General features: G+C 44.9%; 1 protein-coding gene across 1 annotated transcript in view; it reads right to left on the reverse strand.

Moving 5' to 3' along the window:
- Positions 1–1420: 1420 nt before the first annotated feature.
- CD63 (CD63 molecule) overlaps positions 1421–26223 on the reverse strand; it is a 53959-nt gene continuing 29156 nt past the window's right edge. Inside the window, exons 6-8 of the mRNA XM_077483369.1 lie at positions 8666–8803; positions 7988–8071; positions 1421–2151 (exon numbers count right to left, since the gene is read on the reverse strand). Of these exons, the coding sequence (XP_077339495.1) occupies positions 2086–2151; positions 7988–8071; positions 8666–8803 (288 nt within the window). The 3' untranslated portion in view covers positions 1421–2085. The remainder of the gene's footprint in view (positions 2152–7987; positions 8072–8665; positions 8804–26223) is intronic.

Raw genomic sequence — 26223 nt, forward strand, 5'->3', positions numbered from 1 at the left:
TTGCACACATGGAGAGGACGGAACGCAGGAAGCACGTCTCTCATTTCGCGCCAAGGGATTAAGATGGCACAGCTGGAATGGGGGTCGCATTAACTACCACAGGACATTTGTTATAAAACTATTGCGTTTATAATTTTAGGACACTATGGTGGCACAGTGATTATTCAGTACAAGTTACTTAGAAGGGGGTGGGTGAAGTAGTGAGTGGGAGGCGCAATCCCTTAAGATATATAAACACCATATACGTACCCTGACCCTTTCGGTGGGGTAATAAGATTGGGATTGCAGCAGGCCCTTAAGCATAGAAGGGAGTAGGTTGAGCGCCAGTACATTTCCATTTTTAGCCTGAAAACATGACCCGTTGGGGCGCCTTGAGGACTGGAGTTGAGAAACACTGGCCTAGGCTATAGAGAAGATTGCCAAGACCATGAAACTGAGCTGCAGCATGGTGGCCAAGACCATCCAGCGGGTTACCGGGATAGGTTCCACTCAGAACATGGTCGACCAAAGAAGTGCACATGCTCAGCATCATAGCCAGGAAATGGTCTTTGTCAAATAGACGTACGAGTGCTGCCAGCATTGCTGCAGAGGTTAAAGGGCTGGGTCAGTCTGTCAGTGCTCAGACCAGACCATACGTCGCACACTGCATTAGGTGAAGAGTACAGAGTAAAGTGTGTCTTACCTACAGTCAAGCATGGTGGTGGGAGTGCATTGGTGAGCTACAGTTGAGGGAACCATGAATGCCAACATGTACATACTGAAACAGAGTATGAGCCCCTCCCTTCAGAGACAGGGGTTGTTATGTTGGAATACTGACCTGTGGCCCCAAACACCTCCAAGACGACCGCTGCCTTGCTAAAGAAGCTGAGGGTAAAGGGTGATGGACCGGCCAAGCAAGTTTACAGACCTAAACCCTATTGAGTATCTGTGGGGAAGCCTCAAAACAGAAGGAGGAAGACTCTCCAACATCCACCAGCTCCATGATGTCATGGATGTGTGGAAGAGGACTCTGGTGGCAACCTGTAAAGCTCTGGTGAACTCCATGCCCAAGAGTTAAGGCAATGCTGGAAAATAAATGGTGGCCACACAAAAGAGTGACACTGCATTTTCACTGGTGTATTCACTTTGTTGCCAGTGGTTTAGACATTGACTTATTTTGAGGGGACAGCAAATTTACACCATTATACAAGCTGTACACTAACTACTTTACATTGTAGCAATGTGCAATTTCTTCAGCGTTGTCACACGAAAAGATAAAATTACAAAAAGGTGAGGGGCGTACTCATCTTTCAGAGACTAAGTGTTTACAACCAGTTTATAGTGAAAAAGCAAATCTATGGACATAATGAACCAAGCGAAGATGCTGTAAATCAGCAGGAACCAGTCAAACAAAAAAACAAAACAAACACACGGACAGAAAGGCCGTTATATCACTTTATTCTTGGCATTTACATTTTGTGCTTTGTAGAAAATGGAAATTGTAATGAAACAAAAAAAAAAAAAAAAAAAAAAAAAAAAGAAGAACTATAGGTTACGTGCCAACTTTGAATAAAATATATATCATTTTCCCTAGGCATTGCTTATGGCACATAGGCTACATATACATTTTATACAGATTTTTTTTATACCCACTTTTTGTAGCGAGGCTGGTACAGAATATAAAGGCACTGAAGGAATGTAGCAATCTGCAGCCAAAGTTTCCTAAAGCCAAGCTCAAGTTTTATTTTATAAATTATTTTCAAAATAACCACTCAAAGTTTTAAAACAAGAAGTTCATATGACAACTGTTTGCCCTTTAAGCATACCAGCAAAAATCTAACTTTTGTAAAACATTTAGACAAAAAAAAAAAAAGAAAAAAAAAAAAAGCAGAGTAAAGCAACAGCTGCAATAATTCAATGACAAATACATATAAAAACAACTTTTTTGTAACCAAATTCACACAGAAGTGACATGCTGTGCCATTTCAGATCATAGAATGGCTTGTGCAAATGTGTTCACAATAGGAAAGGAGAGCAAACACTAGTTTCTTAACATGGCAATATGGGGAAGTGACATCACGGCATAATCTTGTGCAGGGCGCCAGGTCACATCACTTCATATCCACTGCGAATTCCCTTCATCAAGCAGCAAGCAAAGACTATACCCAAGATCTAAAAGTTAGAGGCAAGAAAAAATAAATAAATAAAAAAAAGTTGAACAGGTAGATGGCACGCGAGATATCAGATATTGAAAGGTACAACTTCTCATTTTTAGATGGACGTGAGGAAATCCCTCCAAAGTGTCTCCATTGGAAGATTCCCCCACCCCTCAAATATTGGGTTGTCCCCAGAACAAGAATAGTGTGTGATTCTTACTTTCAATGAAGATTGTAGACTGAAAAATAGAGGGTAAATCTCCCCAATGGGTGGGCTAAGACAATAATCAAAACCTGTTAAACAATCTGTCTACACGCAAAAACTAAAACATTTTGCCCAAGTTACACTTTAATGAAAACCTGTAGACTATGGAGGCCTCCACAACTGCAGCATCCTCTGGCTTCAATATATCCATGTGTGCAACTCAAGCAAGTGGGTTATAAAGACTGAAGCTACTCCTTTTCCTGTCCTAAATTTTTATTTTTCTAAATAGTACAGAAACTTTTTGGAATTTGTGCAGCGCCACAAAGTCAGCAGTACACCGATTTGGATGGTTCCATTGCAGGCAATAGCAGCTGATATGACATGTCAAATCGCAGCAATGTGAACCAGGGCTAAAAGACATTTATACCGTAATTACAGTGCCTTGCAAAAGTATTCGGCCCCCTTGAACTTTTCAACCTTTTGCCACATTTCAGGCTTCAAACAAAGATAAAATTTAAATTTGTGAAGAATCACCAACAAGTGGGACACAATTGTGAAGTGGAACGAAATCTATTGGACAATTTAAACTTTAGCAAATAAACTGAAATGTGGTGCGTGCAAAATTCGGCCCCTTTACTTTCAGTGCAGCAAACTCACTCCAGAAGTTCAGCGAGGATCTCTGAATGATCCAATGTTGTCCTAAATGACTGATGGTGATAAATAGAATCCACCTGTATGTAATCAAGTCTCTGTATAAATGCACCTGCTCTGCGATAGTCTCAGGGTTCTGTTGAAAGCGCAGAGAGCATCATGAAGACCAAGGAACACACCAGGCAGGTCCGTAATTCTGTTGGAGAAGTTTAAAGCCGGATTTGGATACAAAAAGATTTCCCCAAGCTTTAAACATCCCAAGGAGCACTGTGCAAGCGATCATTTTGAAATGGGAGTATCAGACCACTGCAAATCTACCAAGACCTGGTCGTCCCTCTAAACTTTCAGCTCAGACAAGGAGAAGACTGATCAGAGATGCAGCCAAGAGGCCCATGATCACTCTGGATGAACTGCAGAGAACTACAGCTGAGGTGGGAGAGTCTGTCCATAGGACAACAATCAGTCGTACACTGCACAAATCTGGCCTTTATGGAAGAGTGGCAAGAAGAAAGCCATTTCTCAAAGATATCCATAAAAAGTCTTGTCTAAAGTTTGCCACAAGCCACCTGGGAGACACACCAAACATGTGGAAGAAGGTGCTCTGGTCAGATGAAACCAAAATCGAACTTTTTGCCCACAATGCAAAACGATATGTTTGGTGTAAAAGCAACACAGCTCATCACCCTCAACACACCATCCCCACTGTCAAACATGGTGGTGGCAGCATCATGGTTTGGGCCTGCTTTTCTTCAGCAGGGACAGGGAAGATGGTTAAAATTGAGGGGGAAGATGGATGCAGCCAAATACAGGACCATTCTGGATGAAAACCTGTTGGAGTCTGCAAAAGACCTGAAACTGGGATGGAGATTTATCTTCCAACAAGACAATGATCCCAAACATACAGCAAAATCTACAAAGGAATGGTTCACAAATAAACATATCCAGGTGGCCAAGTCAAAGTCCAAACCTGAATCCAATCGAGAATCTGTGGAAAGCTGAAAATTGCTGTTCACAAACGCTCTCCATCCAACCTCACTGAGCTCAAGCTGTTTTGCAAGGAAGAATGGGCAAGAATTTCAGTCTCTCAATGTGCAAAACTGATAGAGACATACCCCAAGTGACTTGCAGCTGTAATCGTAGCAAAAGGTGGCTCTACAAAGTATTAACGCAAGGGGGCCGAATAATTTTGCACGCACCACTTTTCAGTTTATTGGACAATTTAAACTTTTTTAGCAAATAGATTTCGTTCCACTTCACAATTGTGTCCCACTTGTTGGTGATTCTTCACAAATTTTTTTTATATCTTTATGTTTGAAGCCTGAAATGTGGCAAAAGGTTGAAAAATTCAAGGGGGCTGAATACTTTCGCAAGGCACTGTATATCCAAGCAAATTAAGCCTGCATCTAAATATTTGCCCGTGAGGCTCTGCTAAAAAATCCCAGAAGCCCTAGCATACAGCCCAAGAGAGGCCATCTCACCTTAGAAAGCAGAGCCAAGAGTGGCAACAGTACTCAGTGAGTGTGCATTCAGATAAAAAGCAGGAACTTGGGTGGTATTCAAACCAAAACTAATCTGCACAGTCCTTCAAAATACAAAAAAAGACTGGGTTGCAGCCAACACAAAACTAGGCAATTCCACTCCTTGTTAATAAATCAAAAATTATGGTGTAGCACTCTCCCTAATCTTAAATAGTACTCCAACATGCAAATACATCTAAAAAACACACAGAAATAAAACAAAGTCCTAAAGTGAAAAAGTCAAACTGACTTCCAGACCCCAGTGATGAAATTTGTGAGAATGCTGTAAATTCTCTTCAACTAAAATATGAGGCGAGAAATGTGCATTCCACCACGTTACAAATCTGCTCACCTCCTCTGCCCGCCAATCAAAATTACATCAAATAGCACTTTTTGCACTTGGCAGGGGTGATGTGGCTGGGAGGGATGGATCTCTTCCACAATCCTTAATACCATACAAGGACTAAATATACAGTAACATGCAAGTGTTTTAGGTGGGTGTGAAAAAATGCTTTCAGACATAGAAGTGTATCAATTAACAAAATGGAAAGTAAATGAACAGAAGAGACATCCAAAACAAAATTTGGTGGGACCACCCTTTGCAGGTTTAGTTCCAGGTACACTATGTTTTTGAAGGAACTCAGTAGGTTGTCCCAAACATTTCGAAAGCCCTAACCAGATCTTCTGTGGATGTAGGCTGCTTCAAAGCCTTCTGTCTCTATGAAATGCCAGACATACTAGAGATCAGGACCCCGGGGTCAAAACCATCACTTTCAGAACTTATTCACACTAGATGGTTCTTAATGACATTGGCTGTATGTTTGGGGCAATTGTCCTGCTGTAGAACAACATTTGGGCCCAATCACACGCCTTCATGATGATATGACATGGATCAGCATCTGCCTTATTTCTCAGCATTGAGGACACCATTGATCCTGACCAAATCTCCATTTGCAGAAATGTAGCCTCAAACCTGCAGCACACTCAATTGCCTGTAGACACTCATTGTACCACTGCTCAGACCTTCAGTGCACAAGAGTTGAAGAATTCAGGAGCTTTGGAAAATAGAGTGAGATTTTTAGGATCAATGGGGTCCTAAATGCTGAGAAACACAGGCAGATGCATGTAAATGCATGTCTCCCGGAGGCATGCATTTGGCCACAAGTTTATTCTGCAGCATGACTACCCCAAAATGGCCAACATCATCAAGAACCATCTTCAGTGTAAAAAACAAAGAGCCCTAGAAGGTTTGGCCCAATGGAGTCCTGATCTCAGTCTGTCTGGGATTACATGAAAGGCCAAAAGGATTTGGGGCAGCCCACACAAGATCTGTGGTTAGTTCTCAAAGATGTTTGATAAAAAAAAAAAAAAAAAAAAAAAAAAAAACTACATGGCTCATTCCTTCAAAAACTTTGCACGGGTATACCAAGAAGAATTGATGATGTGGTTTTGAAGGTAAAGGGTGGTCACACCAAATATTGGATTTTTATCAATGAAATGTAAGCTATTAAAAGTAAAAAAGAGAAATTCAAACACTTCCATTTTTAAAGCAGTCTTAGTTTTACAGTATTTTGTGTGTGAAAAACACCCCACACCCCCAAACTCAGTACTGCATACATGTCAAATATAAAAAAAAAAAAAAAAAAAAAAAAAAAAGGAAAACCAAATGGTGCTCACCACATTTAAAGTGAAATAACACTAAAAGTAGCAGTAGGATCAACAGGCTTTAAAGGGTCACTAAAAATTTTTTATTTAAAAAACATACATGCTATACTTGCCTCCACTGTGCAGCTCGTTTTGCAGAGTTTGCAGAGTGGCCCCAAACCTGGTCTTCTGGGGTCCCTCGGCGGCTGTCTCGGCTCCCTCCTGCAAGGACTCCACATGTGAGGAGCTCCTTGCGGAGTTCTCCCATGATACAGTGAGCGGCTACGGCCGCCAGCTGCATCATATGGCCCTGCCCCCCACATCATTGGTTATGCTTTCAATCCATCCACTCGAGCCAATCCATGGACAGGATGAGTGGTCAAGAGGACGTAGGGGGCGAGCGCGGGACTTGAGGGGTCAGGTAAATGAGGGGGGTGGGGGTGGCGCTGGCACTGTCGGATTCTACCTTTACAATCCCTTTAATTCAATGCCAATTATGCACAGACCGGTCTCACCGCTCAACACAACAGTATCAGAATATCAAATGCAGGACTCCTATAAGGAGCGGAGTTCTGCATAAATGACAGCATGCTGCTGGGTTTAGGAGGTGAGACACCAGTACATGCATATTGCCATGCGCTCACGGTAAAATAAGTTGTAGCTGCTGCTATATCACAAAACTCAAAAAATGGAGCCCAAGACAGTCACCGAGTGGTGAACCGCACTCAGACCAGGATCAGTAAAGGGCCGCATTTCTTTAAGGTCTTCTCATTTTTTTCTCTCTGCATTATAGAACAACAGTCTATCATGCAGAGTGTGGCCATACTGGCAGGACAACATGAACCAAAGCACCGATTTCTGTCTGGATTCACCATTTGCTTAATAAAGTGTCCCCAGTTTGCGTCACTATGGAAGATATTAGAAACTACCTCTGCGTCCTGCATTAATAATGTCCTGGGAGTTTGGTTCATTAAAAGGACAGTTAGTCTAACCGGCAACTAAAGAAAAGCATGCGACACAGGCTGCCACCACTACTAATTGCTTAGCCCTATCAGTCTGAAACAGGAAGTGGTGCTACTGACAGGATCTCGGTGATTATTATACAGCCGACGGGATAGATCCGATGCCTTGCTATACACGAGAGCTAATGATACGATTGGTCTTCCGATGATATGAGATGTGCTTTTAAACCAGGGTTTTCTGGTAAGTGCATAACCTATAGGGATTTGCACAGGAGGTGTGGTGGACTACTGTGAATCTGAACGATCTGCTAGCAACTTTTTGACTTACAGCACTTTATACTGCCAGGATTTGTGCTGAATATGAACCATTATTAAATATACTAATGGACTATATTTTGTGTTTCTGGCATATGTGATACCATTTACGTTTTCAGTTTGAAATTAATTGTATATATTATAAGGTTTCTTACTGGGCGCAGTTTGATAGTTTGTATCACATTTTAAATTTAAACTTAGTCGGGTGTTTAAGTTTTAAAAACAATAAAGCGCTGCTAGGGTCTGAGTGCGGTTCACCACTCGGTGACTGTCTTGGGCTTTATTTTTTGAGTTTAATATTTTATAAGCCTAAAATATACATAAAGTGAGGATTGTGAAAGATATACTCCCCACGTCCACATCAGCCCTGCCAAGGGCACAGTGCTTTTTTTACCTCGTTTTATCATTAAGCGGTCAGAGGAGCCGGTGAGCAGATTTAATGGTCATGTGGTGGAATGCATGTTTCATACAATCAGATCTGAAGGAAATGCTGGATGAGAAAGGAGTTATATAAAAATATGCAATGCCTTTAAGCAAAATTTGAAAAGGAATACTGACCTCAAAGAAAGCAATCCCCAGGGCGACTCCAGCAATGATGCCTACATACTTTTTGATCGAATCATCGATAGCCTGAACACATCCCTGTATGAGAGTAAGCAATGCACTTAGACAAAAAAAAAAAAAAAAATTTTTTAAGAACCAAAATTAAATATATCAGTGGTTACGGTTGCAAGACATGTTTGCTACCAATAGCACATGTGCCTGATAATGTGCTTATGGAGAGGGAAGGGGAGAGTTAGACCAGATGAAGTGTGGGAAGGGCCATTAGTAGTGACATAATTTCCACCTATGTCACTTTCAGTGTGTGGAGCGCACGCTGGAGGATGGAGGAAGTAGAGGCATCTTGAAATGTGCTCATACAACACCCATATTGGATGCTGGCATATGACATTTTTTAAAAGTATACACTTTGTTTTAATTTACTTTTAGTAAAAAACTCGTTACTTATGTTCCTAGGATGATCAACAGAGTCAGGTAGGGAAGTGACAGATGACAAATGTTTGATTCTGAAGGGAAATTTTTTTTTTTTATCCCAAAGCGGTGCACTGTTGGTCAGAGAACACTAAAGTAAAAATGTAAATACAGTTGCAAACAATTTTTGTGGCGCAAGGTTTTAAAACTCATTTTCTTTAGGCTCGTCTCAAGCATTACCAAAATTTGTTATGCAATACTTACAGTTTTATTAATGTTGGTTGAATTCTTGCCACAGCCAGTTACAATGACCTTGCAGCATGTGTCAGGAACTGTGCCGCTGCCTTTAAAAGGAGGATAGTTATTCCAGTCACTGGAGCTATTGGCACCACAGCAACTGAACTGGAAAAGAAACAAAAAAGACGCCAATCTTAAATTGCTATAAGTGTGAAATATTCAGATCAGCAGGTGAAAAACAAGACACCTTGTGTAGACTAGCTCTGGGCTACTATCCAAGGCATCAGTTTGACATTTTAAACCACTTATCCCTAGATTGACATATGCCCTCAATTTTTTTTTTATAAAAATATATATTTTTTTAAATTGAATTATCTCAGGGTTTCCAGCATGGAGGAGAGATAGGGTCTTGCAGACCCCACATCTCTCCGTAAAGAGGACCTGTCATGTCCAATTCACATTACAAGGGAAGTGTAAAATTTTTTTTTTTTTTTTAAAGCGCCCTCATACTCACGTGCTTGCATGCAGAAGGCAGTCAAACCACATGTGAGGTAGCGCCAAACTAGAGAGCAATAATTATAGCGCAAGACCTCTAAACTGGTAAACATTTATAAAGCGTAGCCCAGGGAGTTTAATTGCATTAAAAAATTGCTGCACAAACAACAAAATAAAAAATTTGCAACGACCGCCATTTTATTCCCTAGGGCAGTGACTGCAAACCTTGGTACGCCAAATATTTTGGGACTACATTTACCATTATTCTCAACTACACTGCAGAATGCATGATCATGGGTCGAATTGACACATTCATTCATTTTCAACCACAGTGATGGGAAAATTTGGAAATAGAAAACTTCTTAGTCAAAGGAATTGTCAGACAGTGCATGTGGTTTGCGTTTTAAAAACAGAATGTTAAAGCGGAGGTCCACCCTAAAGTGGACCTTCCGCTCATGGGAACACTCCCCCCCTCCGGCGCCACAATTGGCACCTTTCAGGGGGGAGGGGGGTGCAGATACCTGTACAGTACAGGTATCTGCACCCACTTCCGGGATAGCTCTCTGCGGAAAGGGGCGTATATTACACCCCTTTCCGCAAGTGCCCCGCTGCCTGCTGGGAAAACACACAGATCCCAGAGGCAGCGGGGACCGTCCTTATTGCGCAGCGCGGCTCGCGCATGCACAGTAGGGAACAGGGAAATGAAGCCGAAAGGCTCCATTTCCTGATTCCCATACCCAAGATGGCGGTGGCAGCACCCGAGAGACGATCTACAGATCGGCTTCGGGTGCCGACATCGCGGGCGCGCTGGACAGGTAAGTCACTATTTTAAAAGTCAGCAGCTGCAGTATTTGTAGCTGCTGGCTTAAAAAAAAAAAAAAAAAAAAGCAGATAATAACTACTGTAAGGTGTTATTTACTGTAGAACAGTGAAAGTAATATTTACAGTAGCGATTTGCTCTTTGTACTATAAAGGGCCCATTTTAGTTTTTTTAATGTTTAACCACTTATCGACCAGCACACGACCTACAAGTCCTATTTTTGAAGAGGGATATCTCAGTAACAGCAGCAGCTGCTGCCACAACCGAGATATCCATCTCTTAAGGCGCCGGTCGGCTGTACGATAACGGTGGTCTCCACGAGATCACCGCCATCAGCGGCTGGAGAGGTGCCACCCCCCCCTCCCGCCGCCGGTAGCGGCAGAGGCGATCGGGCCCTTTCACTAGCTGGGTATGGAGACAAGTGAGGCTAAGATGGCCCCCACTCGTCTATACCATAGGAGGGCGGAAGCGACGTCAAAACGTCACTTCCGCCCGTACCTCTTAAAAAGGTATCTTTTTTGTTGCATTTTAGTCCAAATATGAGATCTGAGGACTTTTTGACCCCAGAACTCATATTTAAGAGGACCTGTCATGCTTTTTTCTATTACAAGGCATGTGTAAATTCCTTGTAATAGGAATAAAAGTGAATAAAAGCGCACAGACTCTAGCGCATACGTGAGTAGCGCCCGCATATGAAAACGGTGGTCAAACCACACATGAGGTATCGCCGCGATCGGTAGAGCGAGAGCAATAATTCTAGCCCTAGACCTCTAACCCGAAAAATACAACCTGTAGAATTTTTTTTTTTTTTTTTTTTTTTTTTTTTAAACGTCGCTTATGGAGATTTGAGGCTAAAAGTTTGACGCCATTCCACTTGGCGTACCATTATCTTTCACAATATATTCAAAAAAGTGAATTTCCAAAAAAAGTGCGCTTGTAGGACCACTGCGCAAATATGGTGTGAAAAAAAAAAAAAAAAAAAAAAGTATTTCAATGACACACAAAATGTTTGGGGGTTCCAAGTAATTTTCTAGCAAAAAAAACTTTTAAACATGTAAACACCAAATCTGAAAAAGAGGCCTGGTCCTTAAGTGGTTAATGTTACCGGCCAATTAATCGATTATGAAAATAATAAATCGATTCTTTCAGCCCTAGTCAAATACCTGTCGAGACTGGTCCAAATGCCATCAAGATAAAAACCATCCTGAAAGCAACCCAGCACCTTAAAGCTGCCTTAAGACAGTTTTCTAGAGGGCAGTAATAGGAACCCTCCCCCAAAAAGAAAGTGGCAGATTCAGGGCTTTGAACCTTTAGGCACATGTCAACTCCAGTTCATTGGAAAGTAGTTAGGCTTGCTTTACCCTAGACATATCACATTTCCAAAAGGGAAAGAAAGAAATTTGTAAAATCAACCCCTTTCCGGAAACACAAGGTCACACTGAAACATAGCAACCAAGTTTACTCACCGGTTCCCACACTGCTGTGTAAATCAGACTTGTTCAGATTATACCCAAGGATCATTGGCTATAGTGAGGAGGCAATAATGCCCCGAGTGACAGGTGGGCGGATATTCAAGAGTGCCTTGCTTTTGTTTACACACAAGTGGTTTCATACCAAAGTTAGTGGAAAATGCTTTTAATTCATTGGAAATCTGTGGCCCTTTGCTGAAACTTTAATTGGCTGCATGATTGTTGTGAGGGATCATGGACTGTACTAGGGTTGCACCGATTCCACTTTAAGACCAAGTACCGATATTTTGTGTACTTGCCAATAGATCCTCTCTTATGTGACAGTTTTCAAAGCACAATACAGACCAATGATATATTTGCAGCACCGATAAGTTGCATTGACTGATGGGCACTGATAGGTGAAACGGATGGGCAGGCAGTGGCAATCAAATGCAGCACTGATTGCATTAGCAATTGCTTGCAGCCTGGCATGATAAAACGAGACAAATAACAGTATATACTTCCTCCAGTATACAAGTGCTGCAACACCCATTTTAGTACACCCTGCACGTGGCCTCAGTAAGCAGCTCATTACACCCACCCAGCCCATATAGCTAGTGAACTAAATGGGCTGGGTGTAACAATATGTCTGCTGACGCCTTGTGACTGCTGCTTACTGATGCCAAGTGCAGGATGTACCAAGATGGGAGTCACTGTTCAATCTCCAGAGACCAGGGGCAGTCAATTCTGTTAACGAATGCAACGGCCCTGATCACCGATGCAGCAACCCACACCCCTGCCAGTTTACCTGCCGCTGCAGCCAGGACTTGCTCTCTGCCCACTGACTTTTGGGAGCCGCCTCTTCATGCAAAAGTTATCAGGGTAAGAGTACTCAAGCAAATACTCTGCATCAATAATAGTATCGGTACAACCCTAGACTGCACATCCAGTAGAATACACCGTTACATCAGCTGATGCTAGTGGGGATAGTAATCTCTTACATCAAGTTTGCATGCAAGAATTAACCTTTTGGCGTTTTACAGACCTGGCCATAGGAGGGAATCAAATATTTGGCCAGTCCCTGCTGAATCAGCCGAATATTGGGCCACCTATGACATAAGGTGTTCAAAAATTTGACTGCGATTAACAACCTTGTGACTATTCCATCACACAAGTGTTTTGGCTTGGAGGAAGAGATGAGTGGGCCAGGTGTCACTCTGCGTGTATTTTAAGATCAGAAATGGCAGCCACCACATTTCTCCTATCAGCATGTTCTCTTTATAAGATCTCACCAAAAATAAAAAATAAATAAAGTGTACCCATTATGGTTAGGTCACCTGCATGCAACAACGTACCCTACTTGTGCCTTCATTGGCGCCAATTTTTTTAGTTTTATTTAACCACTAGAGATCCGCGCTATAGCCAAATGACGGCTACAGCGCGGATCTCCTTTTCCGGGACTACGTCTATTGATGTCGTCCCGTGCACGAGCGGCCTGCGCGCCCCCCCGAGGGGCGCGCGGTGCGCTCTGTGATCGGCGAGTCCATGAGACTCGCCTGATCACCGATCCGTGCAAGGGGAGGGGGTCGATCCCGACCCCTTATCACGTGATCAGCTGTCAGCCAATGACAGCTGATCATTTGATATAACGGAGCCTGTAATGTGCTATTATTCCTGACAGCGCGAGGAGAAAAAAAAAAAGTCAGTCACCCGCGGCCGTGATCGGGACATCAGTCCCGATCACGGCCAGCCCTGCTAGTGCCCACCTGCCCCCTGCAGTGCCACATGTATTGAAAGTGCCCCCCCGTCAGTGCCACCAATCTGCCTCAAAGGTGCTGCACCCCAGTGCCACATATCCGTGCCCACCAATGCAGCCCATCCGTGCCGCCTAATCAGCGCACTTCAATGAAGGAGAAAAATGACCCGTTTGCAAAATTTTATAACAAACTATTAAACATGATTTTTTTTTTGCATCTTTTTTTGTTTGTTTAGCAAAAAAATAAAACTCCGAGCTGTAACTAAATACCACCAAAAGAAAGCTCTATTTGTGGGGAAAAAAAAAAAAAAAAAAAAGATAAAAATTTCATTTGGGTACAGTGTTGTATGCCCGCGCATTTGTCATTCAAAGTGCATCAGCGCTGAAAGCTGAAAATTGGTCTGGGACTGAGGGGGGTTTAAGTGCCCAGTAAGCAAGTGGTTAAACAGAAAAAAAAAAAAATTGTATTTTTGTACTCCCTGTAAAATCATTTTCTCTGAAGTTCGACAGACACAGCTCCATTAAATCTTGGAGATAGGGTTATCATGTAACCTTCAGGAGACGACTAGGCATGTAATCCACGTGAAAACAGAACTGTACAGTTCCACCCAGGGGGTGGTGCCTCTGGTTATAACCCCTCAGACCGCTTCCTGCAGCTCAGTACGTCAACAAGCAGTAGAATGCAAAATAGGAGGGGGTGGGTGCTGTGTCCGGCAATGAACTTCCGAGAAAGGATTTCACGGCAAGAAAAAAAAAAAAAAAAAAAAAAAAGCCACACATTTTCGTTCATTGACGAACACAGCTCTATTAAATCTTGACCGTAGGGATGTCCAAGCAGTGTTAGAACGAGGGGGGTGTAAAAAGCAAACAACTTTACCACCAGCCAAAGGTGCTGCTTAAGGGAAGAGTTGCCACCTGAAACAACCACATCAGAACGTGTTTACAACCAAAATGCAATTTACAAGGAAAGTGTAAATTGCAACGATTAGACGGCGGCAGTTGATGTGCTCACATCAACTGTGTGGACGGATGACCAAGTTGCCGCTTTACACACCTGGGAGACAGTCACTTGATGTCGGAAAGCCCAGGAGGTCCCAATTGCGCTGGTGGAATGTGCCGTGACAGGGAAGGGGGCACATGCCCCTTCAAGGTGCAAGCCTGGACCATGATGTCTGATCCACTGAAATGGTGGTGCAACAAGACCGCCAGCCCTTTTGTCAGACCAGCACCGAAACCAAGAGTGACTTCTGGAAGGGAGCCGTGGCAGACAAATCTACTCTTAGGGCCTGGACCACATCCAGGGAATGGAGGGCCACCTCCTTAGGATGAGTTGGCTTAGGACACAGGGATGGTAACAATGTCCTCATTGAGATGGAAAGCTGAAACCACCGGGGGGGGGGGGGGGAAATCATATCTGTCCCTTGGTGCTTAAGGCCAGTTTCTGGTGCACGCCTCACTGCAAGATCTACGAGAAGATTTGTGCCCTCAGCATAGTGGAGATTACAGAGTCAGACAGACCTTGGGAGACTTTGGGAGTATCAGACCTTGCAATAGGAGGTCTTCTCGCATCGGCAACCGCCAAGGGGCCTCCGCCACCAGGCGTACTAGGTTGGCATACCAAGGACACTGAGGCCAATCTGTGGCGATCAGCATCACCTCTGCGAATCAGACAAGGCAAGTTTTAGTGGAGGGAAAGTTTAAATCAGCAGGTACTGTTCCCATAGAGCCACCAACCCGTCTGATGCATCCGCCCAAGGATCTCTTGCCTGAACAAATCTCAGCACCTTTGATTGAGCCGAGACCAGGAGATCCACATCTGGTGTGCCCCACTGTAGGCAGAGAAGCCCAAAACACCTCCGGATGCAACGACCATTCTCCTGGGTCCAGCATCTGGTGATTAGTCTGCCTGCCAGTTTCTACTCCTGGGATGTATATGGCCGACAGGGCCAGTACATGTTGCTCTGCCCACTGGAGGATGTGAGCGACTTCTTGTGCTGCAGCAGAGCTCCTTGATGGAAGACATATGCCACCGCTGTTGCTTGTTTGACTGGATCCTGATCAGACACCCTCATAGCCTCAATGACCATGTGGAGAGACAGCCTGATCTCTCAAAGCTCAAGCAAATTGATCGTTAACTGGGACTCCTTCAGAGGCCCTGGGTTGACTGTTCCCCTGAAGCTACAAGAATATGGCTGCTGGTCGTTCTTGTATAGTAGAGGAAGGAGGAGAAAAAAAATAAAATAAAAAAAATAAAATAAAAAAAATAAAATAAAAAAACTGCCCTGAAAGACTTGTGGAAAAACAAGTTACCAGCAAGGCCAACTAGAATTTTCCCAAAGCACCTTACAGGACAACACCTGAGATAACAGACTTACCCCCTTAGGGTGGGGCAACAGCCAGCAGGATCTTTCTGCCAGACGCTTGATAGTTGGCAGATGTAAGGTCCCACAAGGTGCAAAAACTTGACCACATTGCAAATTTGTTCAAGGTTGGCAACAGCTCTTTGCCCAAGCCACCGCAAGCGCTCTGGTTGAATGTGCATGGATTCCAGCTGGTGGGACAAACCTGCGAGAGTATGCTTCCAGGATGGATAATTTCAGCCATCTGGCTATTGATCCTTTAGAAGCCTGGCAACCTTTTTTTGGGCAACAAAAGATGAGTGAATGGCTAAAGCCCCTAGTTATTTCGAGGTAACGTAACAATTATTTTAACAGCCAACATTGGCTAGCGCAGAAGGGAGAATATCTTGTGAACAATTATGCATTGAGGCTACCTTAGGTAAGAATTTTGGGTACGTCCCAAGAACTGTCCAGAAACACAGATGGGAAAGGTTCCCTAATTGACAGTGTGTAGCTTGCTGATGGCAATCAGAACAACAGCTTTAAGCCCTAGTTCACACCAACAGCGGGAATGAAGTCGTGCAAGTTCAGCTCGCATGGTTTCATTCCCACGTCAGTCCTGACTTCAAGGGCTCGTTGCTGCACAGATGTCAATGGAGGGGGAAAAAAAAAAAAAAAAAAAAAAAAAAAAAAAAAAAAAAAAAAAAAAAAAAAATCGCACCCTGAAGTAACCAAAAACTACTACAAAAAACAACTTTTGGGTATCTGCCGCAAATGTGATTTGGATTGTGCCACCGATTTGGCATGTTAAATCGCTCCAATGCAAACCGGGGCAGAGAGACAATTGCGTGACATTTCCTCCAGGAGGTTCAAACAGATTTTGCTAGTGATTGCAGGACTGCCGAGAAGTCCCATTTTGGGTAAGGTTCATTGGCGCTACCCTTAAAAACCTAAACTACCAGAGGTTGAGGCAGATCTTTCTAGGAAGACTGCCAATGGAGAAACCTGTACTTTCAAGTTACTGACTGCTAGACCTTTATCTGCCCCCTCCTGCAAGAACTCCAAAATGGACACAAGGTTCTTCAGGTCTTGAGCAGATATGCACCATGAATGATACTTTCCTGACTTTAGTATAGATCAGGGGTAGGGAACCTCGGCTCCACAGCCGTTTTGAAGGTTCTAGTTACCTTCTTTATGCTTGATAGCAAATGTAACCAGATGGTCTGAAAAACCCTCATTCTTTAGTATGTGCTCCTCAAATACCATGTTGCAAGGGACAGCTTGGCCACATCTGGGCGATTTACTGGACCTTGGATTAGCAAATCTTGCCAAGGGGTAGATGCCAACAAGGTCTGGTCACCATTCTTAGGTTTGAGAACAACTTTGGCAATTAGAATAACTGGTACCTTTTCCTGTAGGATCTTCAAACACCCAGTGAAATTAACTGGATAGGGGAGGGGGAAGAGTGACGAAGGTGCAATTTCCATGGATGCACCAGGGCATTCGTCCTTCGGGGCCCACCAAGATGGTTTAGAGAAAAGAACTGAGGCACCTGTGCATTCTCCTTTGAGGCGAACAGGTCCACCTCTGACTGTGCCCACATACTGGAGATCCTCCCAAAGACCTCTGGATTCAGAGACTACTCCACTTCCTGAATGGGGCACCTGCTTAGGAAGTCTCTGCCCACAGAAGAATCTGTTCCCAATGCTTGTAAAGACTTGCCCCTTGTGTGTTTAAATAAGCCACAGCAGTGGCATTGTCCATCAACACCTGAACATAGAGGGACTGGAGCTCTTGCGCGAATATCACTAGAGCGAAGGCGATCTAAAAAAAAAAAAACAAAAAAATAAATATATAATTCTTGAAAAATAGAGGATCTTGTCGCCTCGCTTCTTGGACCAACTCCCTTGGGTGAACTTTTCTCCTAGGTGGGCTGCTATCACCTTGGTAAAAATGTGTTGTGCGAATAAGACCAAAAAGCAAGACCCTGAAACGTAGATTATGAATCACAGTATTGCTCTCCTGGTGGTACTTTGACCACTATACCCTGTTGCATCAGACCCCTTGACAGGGAATTCATGGTCCGGGCTTTTACTGGATCCTTTGGGGTATTCGTCACAAGAAATCTGTTGCATAGCCTTGAGAAAGTCGTCAAGAAGTATCAATGTTATGCCTGAACACCACAGAAGGAGATACTGCAGCCTTCTGCCCAGCCGCAGTGGTGATTTTTTTTGGCTTGCACAGGAGGATGGAACCCCCCCCCCCCACAGGATTTTAACTTTGTAAGAAACAAGTGTCAGAAAAAGGTTTAGACTTTAGGTGGTTAAACTCCCTGCATTAACCCCTTTCACACTGAGGGTGTTGTGCAGGCGCTATAGTGTTAAAATTCGGATTCTGTACTCACCGTAAAATGCAAACAAAATTCACCAACAGCTCCTCTTAGCCATTGTGTTTGCCCTATTACTAGGAGATATTAGGCATTAGTTGTAACACTAAGAACTTAGTTCTGCCCAGGGGGCGGTCCCTTGGCCAACAACCTTCCACCAGTCTGCCAGACAGACCTCAGTATGTCAAGCAGTATAATGGGGGGGGGGGGGGGGGGGGGAAACACCACACACACTCTCTCTTATATTCACTGACCGACCGCTCCTCTCAGCCATTGGGATGTCCCCAGTGCCAAACGAGGGGTGGGAAAGCAGCAGAGAAACTTCATCCACCATGGCAAGTGGGAACTAGTGAAACTTTAAACAAACATGCCACCCCCAGCAGGATCCTGGATAGAGAAAAAGGAGCATGGGAGCCATCCTCTCTCCTCACACATGGAGATGTAGGCCTTCCAAGTACGATGATATATCTTCCGGGAAGAAAAGGTGTGCTCTTAAACATAGTTGGGATCACCGAGTCTGACAAACCGTGGTTCCTCAACACCTGGCTCTCAATAGCCATGCCGTTAAAGCCAGCGATGGTAAAGCAGGATGAAGAATCAGACCTTGAGAAAGAAGGTCCTCTCGCAACGGCAGTTGCCAGGGAGCATCTGCCACCAGATGCACCAGGTCTGCGTACCAAGGACGCTGAGGCCAATAAGTATCACTGGGATCCCCTTGGCTTCCACTCTGCAAAGCAGGTGTGGTAACAGTTTGTGAAGGAAAGGCGTAGATCTGCTGGTACTGAGCCACCAGCAAGTCTGACGCATCTGCCCACAGATCGCTTTTCCTGAACACGAATCATGGCACCTTCTGATTGAGACGGGAGGCCAGAAGATCCACGTCTGGTGTACCCCACTTCAGGCACAGTAACCCAAATCTCTGGAAGCAATGCCTATTCTCCTGGGTCCAGCATCTGTCGACTCAGTCCACCTGCCAGTTCCACTCCTGGGATGTAAATGGCCAACAGGGCCGGTACGTGTCGCTCTGCCCACCGAAGTATGTGAGCGACCTACCGTGCAGCGGCTGAGCTTCTCGTTCCCCCTTGGCAATTGACATATGCCACTGCAGTGGCGTTGTCTGACTGGATCCTGATCGGATGCCCTTGCGGTCTCAGACCATGTGTAGCGGCACAGCCTGATCGCTTAACTCGAGCAGATTGATCAGCAACTTAGATTCTTCCGTTGACCAGAGGACCTGGGTCAACTGAGCCCCCATCACTCCACCCCAGCCAGATAGACTGGCGTCCGTTGTGATCACTGTCCACTTCAGAGGTAGGAACAATTTTCTGGACTGAATAACTGGGGACCTAAACCACCAGATCAGAGATTTTGACTGACTCACCAGGACCTGCCAATCCAGAGACAACTGAGATTTATCCCATTTTGTCAAAATTTCCTTCTGCAGGACTCGTGTGGAACTGGGCATAAGGTACTGCCTCAAAGGAGGCTACCATGAGTCGCAGTACTCGTATTCAAAAGCGGAGTGACGACCACTTACAGTTCATAAGCAGTTTTACCACGGATCTGAGAGTCTGCAGTTTGTCTGAAGGGAGAAACACCCTCACTCCCATGGAGTCCAGCAGCAAGCCTAGGTACTCCAGACACTGGGTCAGTACAATCACAGACTTCTTTGGGTTCAACAGCGACCCAAATTCTTACAGGGTCTGCATTGTGATTGCCACATCCGCCTCTAAATTTTGTGGAAAATGCCCTCAGGGAGGAGATAGGTATCCCACGATTGGAATCAAACATTGCCAAAACTGGAGCCAACATCTTGGTCGTAGGGAGGCTGATGCCAGACCAAAAAGGAAGAGCCACAAACTGGTAGTGGGCTTCCGACTGCAAACCACAGAAATTTTTGATGTCGAAGGCATATGTGTATGTGCAGGTACACATCCTGGATGTCCAAGGATGCCAGGGAGTCCCTTTGGAATGCAGCGACTACTGAGCAAACCGATTCCATTCTGAACCTCTGCACTTTTACAAAGTGATTGAGGGCTTTTAGGTCCAAGATTGGACATACCCCTTTCTTGGGAACCACAAACAGATTTGGACTAGAATCCCTGGAAGTGTTCCCGATTCCGGAACCGGTACAAACGCCCTGCGATTCAGCAGGTCCCTTACTGCCCCCAAGAGGGCCTCCCGGCAAGCCTGAGATATGGGTATGCTGGAGGGGGAAGAATCTGTTTGGCGGCCAAGAGAAACTATCTTGTAGCCTGTGGAAATCAGATTGCAGACCCATTGGTCGGATTACCACCCCCCACCCGAGACATGGATGGAGGCAAACCATCATGCGGTAGCACTTTTATTTGCAGGCTTGCAGTTCCAGGGATATTTTTAACCGTCCGTGGTAGTCCTGATGGGCTGGGGGAGTTTTGCCAGAGCGCCGGGCGGACGAAAAAGCCGCTTGTGAGCAGAAAAAGAAGGCCCTTGCCTACGGCGTGGCTCCTTAGCCTTCCTGGCCGGTGGGAGTAGGGTACTCTTACCACCAGTGGCATTTTTAATGATGTCATCCTATCCAAGGAAGCTCCAAAAAGCCAGTCGCCAAGGAAGGGAAGATCCGTTAGGTCTTTTTTGGATGCCTGGTCGGTAGACCAGCATTTTAGCCAAATCAGGCGCCTCAGCACCACAGCTGACACTGAAGCCCTGGATAACAAAGGGAGAGTATCCAGGACCGCATTACAGATGCGCTTAAAGCGGGAGTCCGCCGTTTGTTTTTTTTAAATCCAGCAGCTACAAATACTGCAGCTGCTGACTTTTAAAATAATGATGATACTTACCCGCCCAGCGCGCCCGCGATGTAGGCACCCGAAGCCGATCTCTCGATAGTCTCTCGGGTGCTGCCGCCATCTTGGGTATGGGAATCAGGAAATTGAGCCTTGCAGCTTCATTTACCGGTTCCCTATTGCGCACACGCGAGTCGCGATGAGGATGGTCCCTGCTGTCTCTGGGATCCGTGCGTTTCCCCAGCAGGGGACCTTCTGAAAAGGGCGTACATTCTGCAGAATCTACGCCGGAAGTGGGTGCAGATACCTGTACTGTATCGGTACCTGCACCCCCCTCCCCCCTGAAAGGTGCCAATTGTAGCGCCGGAGGGTTCTAATGAGTGGAAGCTCCACTTTTTGGACCTCCGCTTTAAGGCCTTGCACTAGTTGGTCTGCTAGCTCCACGCAGACAGGACAAGCCTGTTGCTCTCCCATGTCGCAGAGCAAAAGTTTTGCCCAGTCAGTGTCTACAACACAAGTGCGGATGCTAGTACTGGTCACACTGGCTGACCCCTCAACCATAAACAAGGAACGAGCCACTGCCTTGGCCTTCCTGCCCGTGGGATCCTTGAATGCAGAAGTCCTCACTTTATTTAACCTGTATACGGGGTTGGGGGGGGGGGTCCACAACTGGAGGAGACGACCATTTTTTGACAAGGCTCTCCGGGGGGGGGGTGTGTAACGCACCACCATGTATTTAGGGACCGAAGAGGTCCATTGCGGGCGACCCCATTCCTTAGGAAATGAACTTGTCAAATTAAGTCAGATACGGGAACACCTCAGGTGGCTCCTCAATCTTCAGGGTATCATGCACAGCTGTGATTAGTGCTCCAACAAGTGCTTTGTCGTGCACGGACCCAGACTCATCCTCACTGTCTGACATGTGTCCATGGGCACTGCACAGTCTGCAGGTGACCTGGCTGCAATTGCCTGGATTTTGGGGGAAGAGACCAGTTTCTGAAGCCATCTGATCCTACCCTGTCTGTCACCCAAAGGGGACTTAAGACAGTGACAGTCCCACCCTCCTTGAGGGGCCCTTTCCCACTGGACTCACCACAAGCAGTGCCTGTAGTCCCTGTGGGCTCCCAGGTGCAGAGGAAACAAAAGCTGTCGGTGGCAGCCTCTGCAAATAGCACCAAACTGCTCTGAAATGTGCTCAGGCTGCAATAAAATGGCCACCCAGCGTCCAGTACAAAGAGTAAAAAAAAAAAACACACACAAAAAAATGGCTGCTGCTAGAGAAAACACACACACTTCCACAAAATGGCTGCCAGTGTCTGGTATAGGAGATCAATAGGAAAATGGCCGCTGAAGCCTAGGAAAGCATGCTGCCCTTGCCCACATCTAAAAAATGGCCACCAGCAGCTTCATGAGGTACAGGAAAAAAAAGGCAGTGAACACAGCACCATACAAGACATCAAAGCCTCAGACACCTTCCAGGGGAATGAAGAACAGGACCCAGGACACAGCTAGGCAGCGCAGCCCCTCCAACCCAGGTGAGAGCCCGTATAGGCACACACCGCTCAGCAGCCGCATGCAGCATCTCCCCACAGACAGGGGACATGGGAGAAAAGAGGGAGGTGAGGGACCCCCGAATTGACCTGCCAGGGAATGCCCAGCTGCTCAGCCCCGCCAAGGCAGGGAGAGCTGTACTTACCAGCCCTGAAGAGCTGGGAGACATTCCATCACTGATAAGTACAGGGTGGCTGCTGGCCCGGCATACTGTGATGCAGACATCAGTAGCCCAGTCATATGTATGCCCCGGAGCATAAAAGCCCATGACCGCCTCTGGAGCCGTTTCGTCGTGGCCTGCCGAGCGTGTAGCTGTGGCCTGCAAGTACTCAATGGCCGGACTGGGGAGACTACACGGATAAGGGTATGCAGCCTGTCACTCAGCCGGCTGTTGATAGAGCACAGGATCAATCATCTTGCGGGGGAAAAAAAAAAGCCAGACAGATGGGCCTGCAGGGTTCCTAGGTCATTCTCTAGGCAAAATAAAATTAAGGTCTGTCAGGCAGACTGGAGGGTTTTTGCCCAAGAGACTGCCCCCTGGGTGTAACCAAGTTCTGAGTGTTGCGTTACAACTAATGCCTAGTATCTCCAATAATAGGGCAAACAACCCAATGGCTAAGAGGAGCTGTGTCGGTCAGTGAATATAAGAGAAAACAGCTCCTGCAATCCACCCTCAAACAGCTGCTCCATTGTCACCAGTGTGAAAGCCCGAGGATTTTCACACTGGAGCAGTGCACTGGCAGGGTGTCAGGAAAAGTTCTGCCAGCAGCTTCTTTGAAGTGATACGTTTACCGCTCCTCCCGATTGAAATCAATGAGGCAGCTTGGCTATACTATCGGCAAAACACAGCCATTGCTGGCAATTTCAACGCTCTCGGCCGATAGGGGTTAAAAGCACCCCACATGTGCTGCAAATTGACAATAAAACGCAGCTAAAAATAGCTGTGTTGAATCGCAGACACCATGGGTGAAAGGGTGTTTACACATAGAAGTTTATCCCTTTTATCTAAAGAGGAAGAGTTACAATGTTTCTACTAGCACAATGTAGAAAACTTGGTTTTCTTTTGACAGCTGGGTTAGCAGAGAAGTCTCTACACTTGTTTCATGAAACAAAAAGGGAACTGTGCAATAGAGATTGAAAAAAAAAAAAAAAAAAAAAAGGGGGGGGGGGGGGTTGAAGCGAGATGGCGATTTTTTTAACCAAAAAACTGTGCAACTCTAGTAAACAGGGCACAGAAGTACTGTTGTGCCCATGCAGAAAAGCAGTTAGACTTACCGGTAGCTCCCGAGAGTCTTCCAGGACAGGAAACTTTACCACCACCAGGCCCCATGTCAGTCTTCAAGAACCATAGGACAACCCTGCAAAAACAGGCATGATACACATCAGACAGAACCAGGTGAGAATCCAGCTGTCCTGGAAGACTATCATAAAGAGGAGTTACCGGTAAGTCCAACTCAGCTTTTCTCCATGAGTCTTCCAGGACAGCCCATGAGCCTGAAGTTAGCAGTCTTCAGGAGGGACAACTGCCTGAAGGACCTTATGACCAAACGCCTGTTCCTGAGCAGATAGATCCAGGCGATAATGTTTAATGAAGGTTGAATAACTGGACCATGCGGCAGCTCTGCAAATTTGTTTCAGTGAGGCACCAGCCCTTTCAGCCCAAGATGTAGACAAGGCTCTAGTTGAGTGTGCAGTAACGACTTTACATTTACCAACCAGCCTAGTGACTGTAGGAAGTCTTGTCCAGGCTGGAGATCTGCTAACAACTTCTGTTATGACTGCCACCACAAGGAGGTTGTCCAGGTAAGGGCTAATAGTCATCACCCTTAACCTTAGCAGAGGCAGCGCTTCTCCCAATAGGTTTGTAAAAATGCATGGGACTGAGGACAGACGGAAGGCAAGAGCTTGAATTTGAAAGTGCCAAGTCTTTGTTCCCATCTTGGCTGCTAATCGCAAGAATCTCTGGAAGGCTGGATGATAGGCATCCCTCAAATCCAAAGTGGCCATGAAGCAGTTTGGGTAGAGCAGATTTTTGATTGTGAATACCATCTCCATACGGAAGTGCTTGTATCTAAGTGAACGGTTTAGAGAATGAAGGTTCAGGATAAGCCAAAAAAATGTTCCTGATGGCTTTGACAAATATGGGAATAAAACCCTTTGCCCTGACCGGGGAACAAGGATCAGGACTTTTTGATCCAATAAGTCTCCAATTTGGAGACCCAGAGCCTTTGCCTTCTCTTACATCGTTCTTAAGGTTGAAGACACCAGTCCAACCTGCGTGAGATTCTACAATTGTACAGGGATAGGGACATTGCAAACTCACATCAGTCCCTACCCTCAAGGAGCCCACAATCCAAGGTCTCCATTCTTATACTAGGGCCAATTTTGGACAGAAGCCAATTAACCTAACATCAACTAGCATGTACCTAGGTAACAGCCAAAAATAAAAGAAGAATAAATGTGGGACTATGTGTTTAAATAAGCTCAGACAATGTGCATAAATTCTAAAGTGCAATACACCAAATCAAATTGTGCACTTAACATAAAAACTGGGTATGGTGGGTCCTCTATATATAATACAGAATGGCAGTGAAGCAGTGTTCAGTGCATGCAAATTCATAAGTAATAAAGTGCAAGAAAAAAAAAAAAATTTTTTTTATATATATATATATATATATAATTGAATGCTGGGTGTCGTTATACGAGTGCAATAAAAATCAATAAATGCACATAATGCTAATGGTCCATGCACAGTGAAACATGTGTTTGAACAGAGGCTCCAAAACAGAAATAAAGTAAACTATAATAATGCAAAAAACATGTCCATTCAGTGGTCAAAAAAAAAAAAACAGTATCCTGCGTGCCCAAAAAAGAAAAAGAAAAAAGCGGGAGGTGAATTCCACCAGTGTTCCTGTGCGTATTGTATCCTCACACTAGGTGCAGTAATTGCCTTACCTTACTGCTGTAAGGTAAACAGCACTTCCAAAGTGGCACTTGTTGTCCAATGGGTGATGTAGTCCTAGGCACTCGTTCACCGTAGGCACGTTGTAACATGCAGAGAAAGCAAGGGGAACACTTTAATGGTGAAGTACGTATTCACAGTTTATTGGATATAAAACGAAGGTATAGGTACTCACATTTAAAACAGATAAAAATAAGCACAACTAAACGAACGCGCGCCACGTTCGTGCTTCCGGACGTCACTTCCGGTGTCCTCACTGGCCAATTGTGTTCCTACGCGTATCGTCATGTGACTTCATCAGGACTTCCCTGATGAAGTCACATGACGATACGCGTAGGAACACAATTGGCCAGTGAGGACACCGGAAGTGACGTCCGGAAGCACGAACGTGGCGCGCGTTCGTTTAGTTGTGCTTATTTTTATCTGTTTTAAATGTGAGTACCTATACCTTCGTTTTATATCCAATAAACTGTGAATACGTACTTCACCATTAAAGTGTTCCCCTTGCTTTCTCTGCATGTTACAACGTGCCTACGGTGAACGAGTGCCTAGGACTACATCACCTATTGAACTTACAACATTGGACAACAAGTGCCACTTTGGAAGTGCTGTTTACCTTACAGCAGTAAGGTAAGGCAATTACTGCACCTAGTGTGAGGATACAATACGCACAGGAACACTGGTGGAATTCACCTCCCGCTTTTTTTCTTTTTCTTTTTTGGGCACGCAGGATACTGTTTTTTTTTTTGACCACTGAATGGACATGTTTTTTGCATTATTATAGTTTACTTTATTTCTGTTTTGGAGCCTCTGTTCAAACACATGTTTCACTGTGCATGGACCATTATCATTATGTGCATTTATTGATTTTTATTGCACTCGTATAACGACACCCAGCATTCAAATATATATATATATATATATATATATATATATATATATATATATATAAAAAAAACCATCAATGTAGATTTACATTGTTTTTTCTTGCACTTTATTACTTATGAATTTGCATGCACTGAACACTGCTTCACTGCCATTCTGTATTATATATAGAGGACCC

This window comes from Lithobates pipiens, unplaced genomic scaffold (genome assembly GCF_037356315.1).
Source record: "Lithobates pipiens isolate NorthernLeopardFrog02 unplaced genomic scaffold, aLitPip1_a1.2 Scaffold_16, whole genome shotgun sequence".
NCBI lineage: Eukaryota > Metazoa > Chordata > Amphibia > Anura > Ranidae > Lithobates > Lithobates pipiens.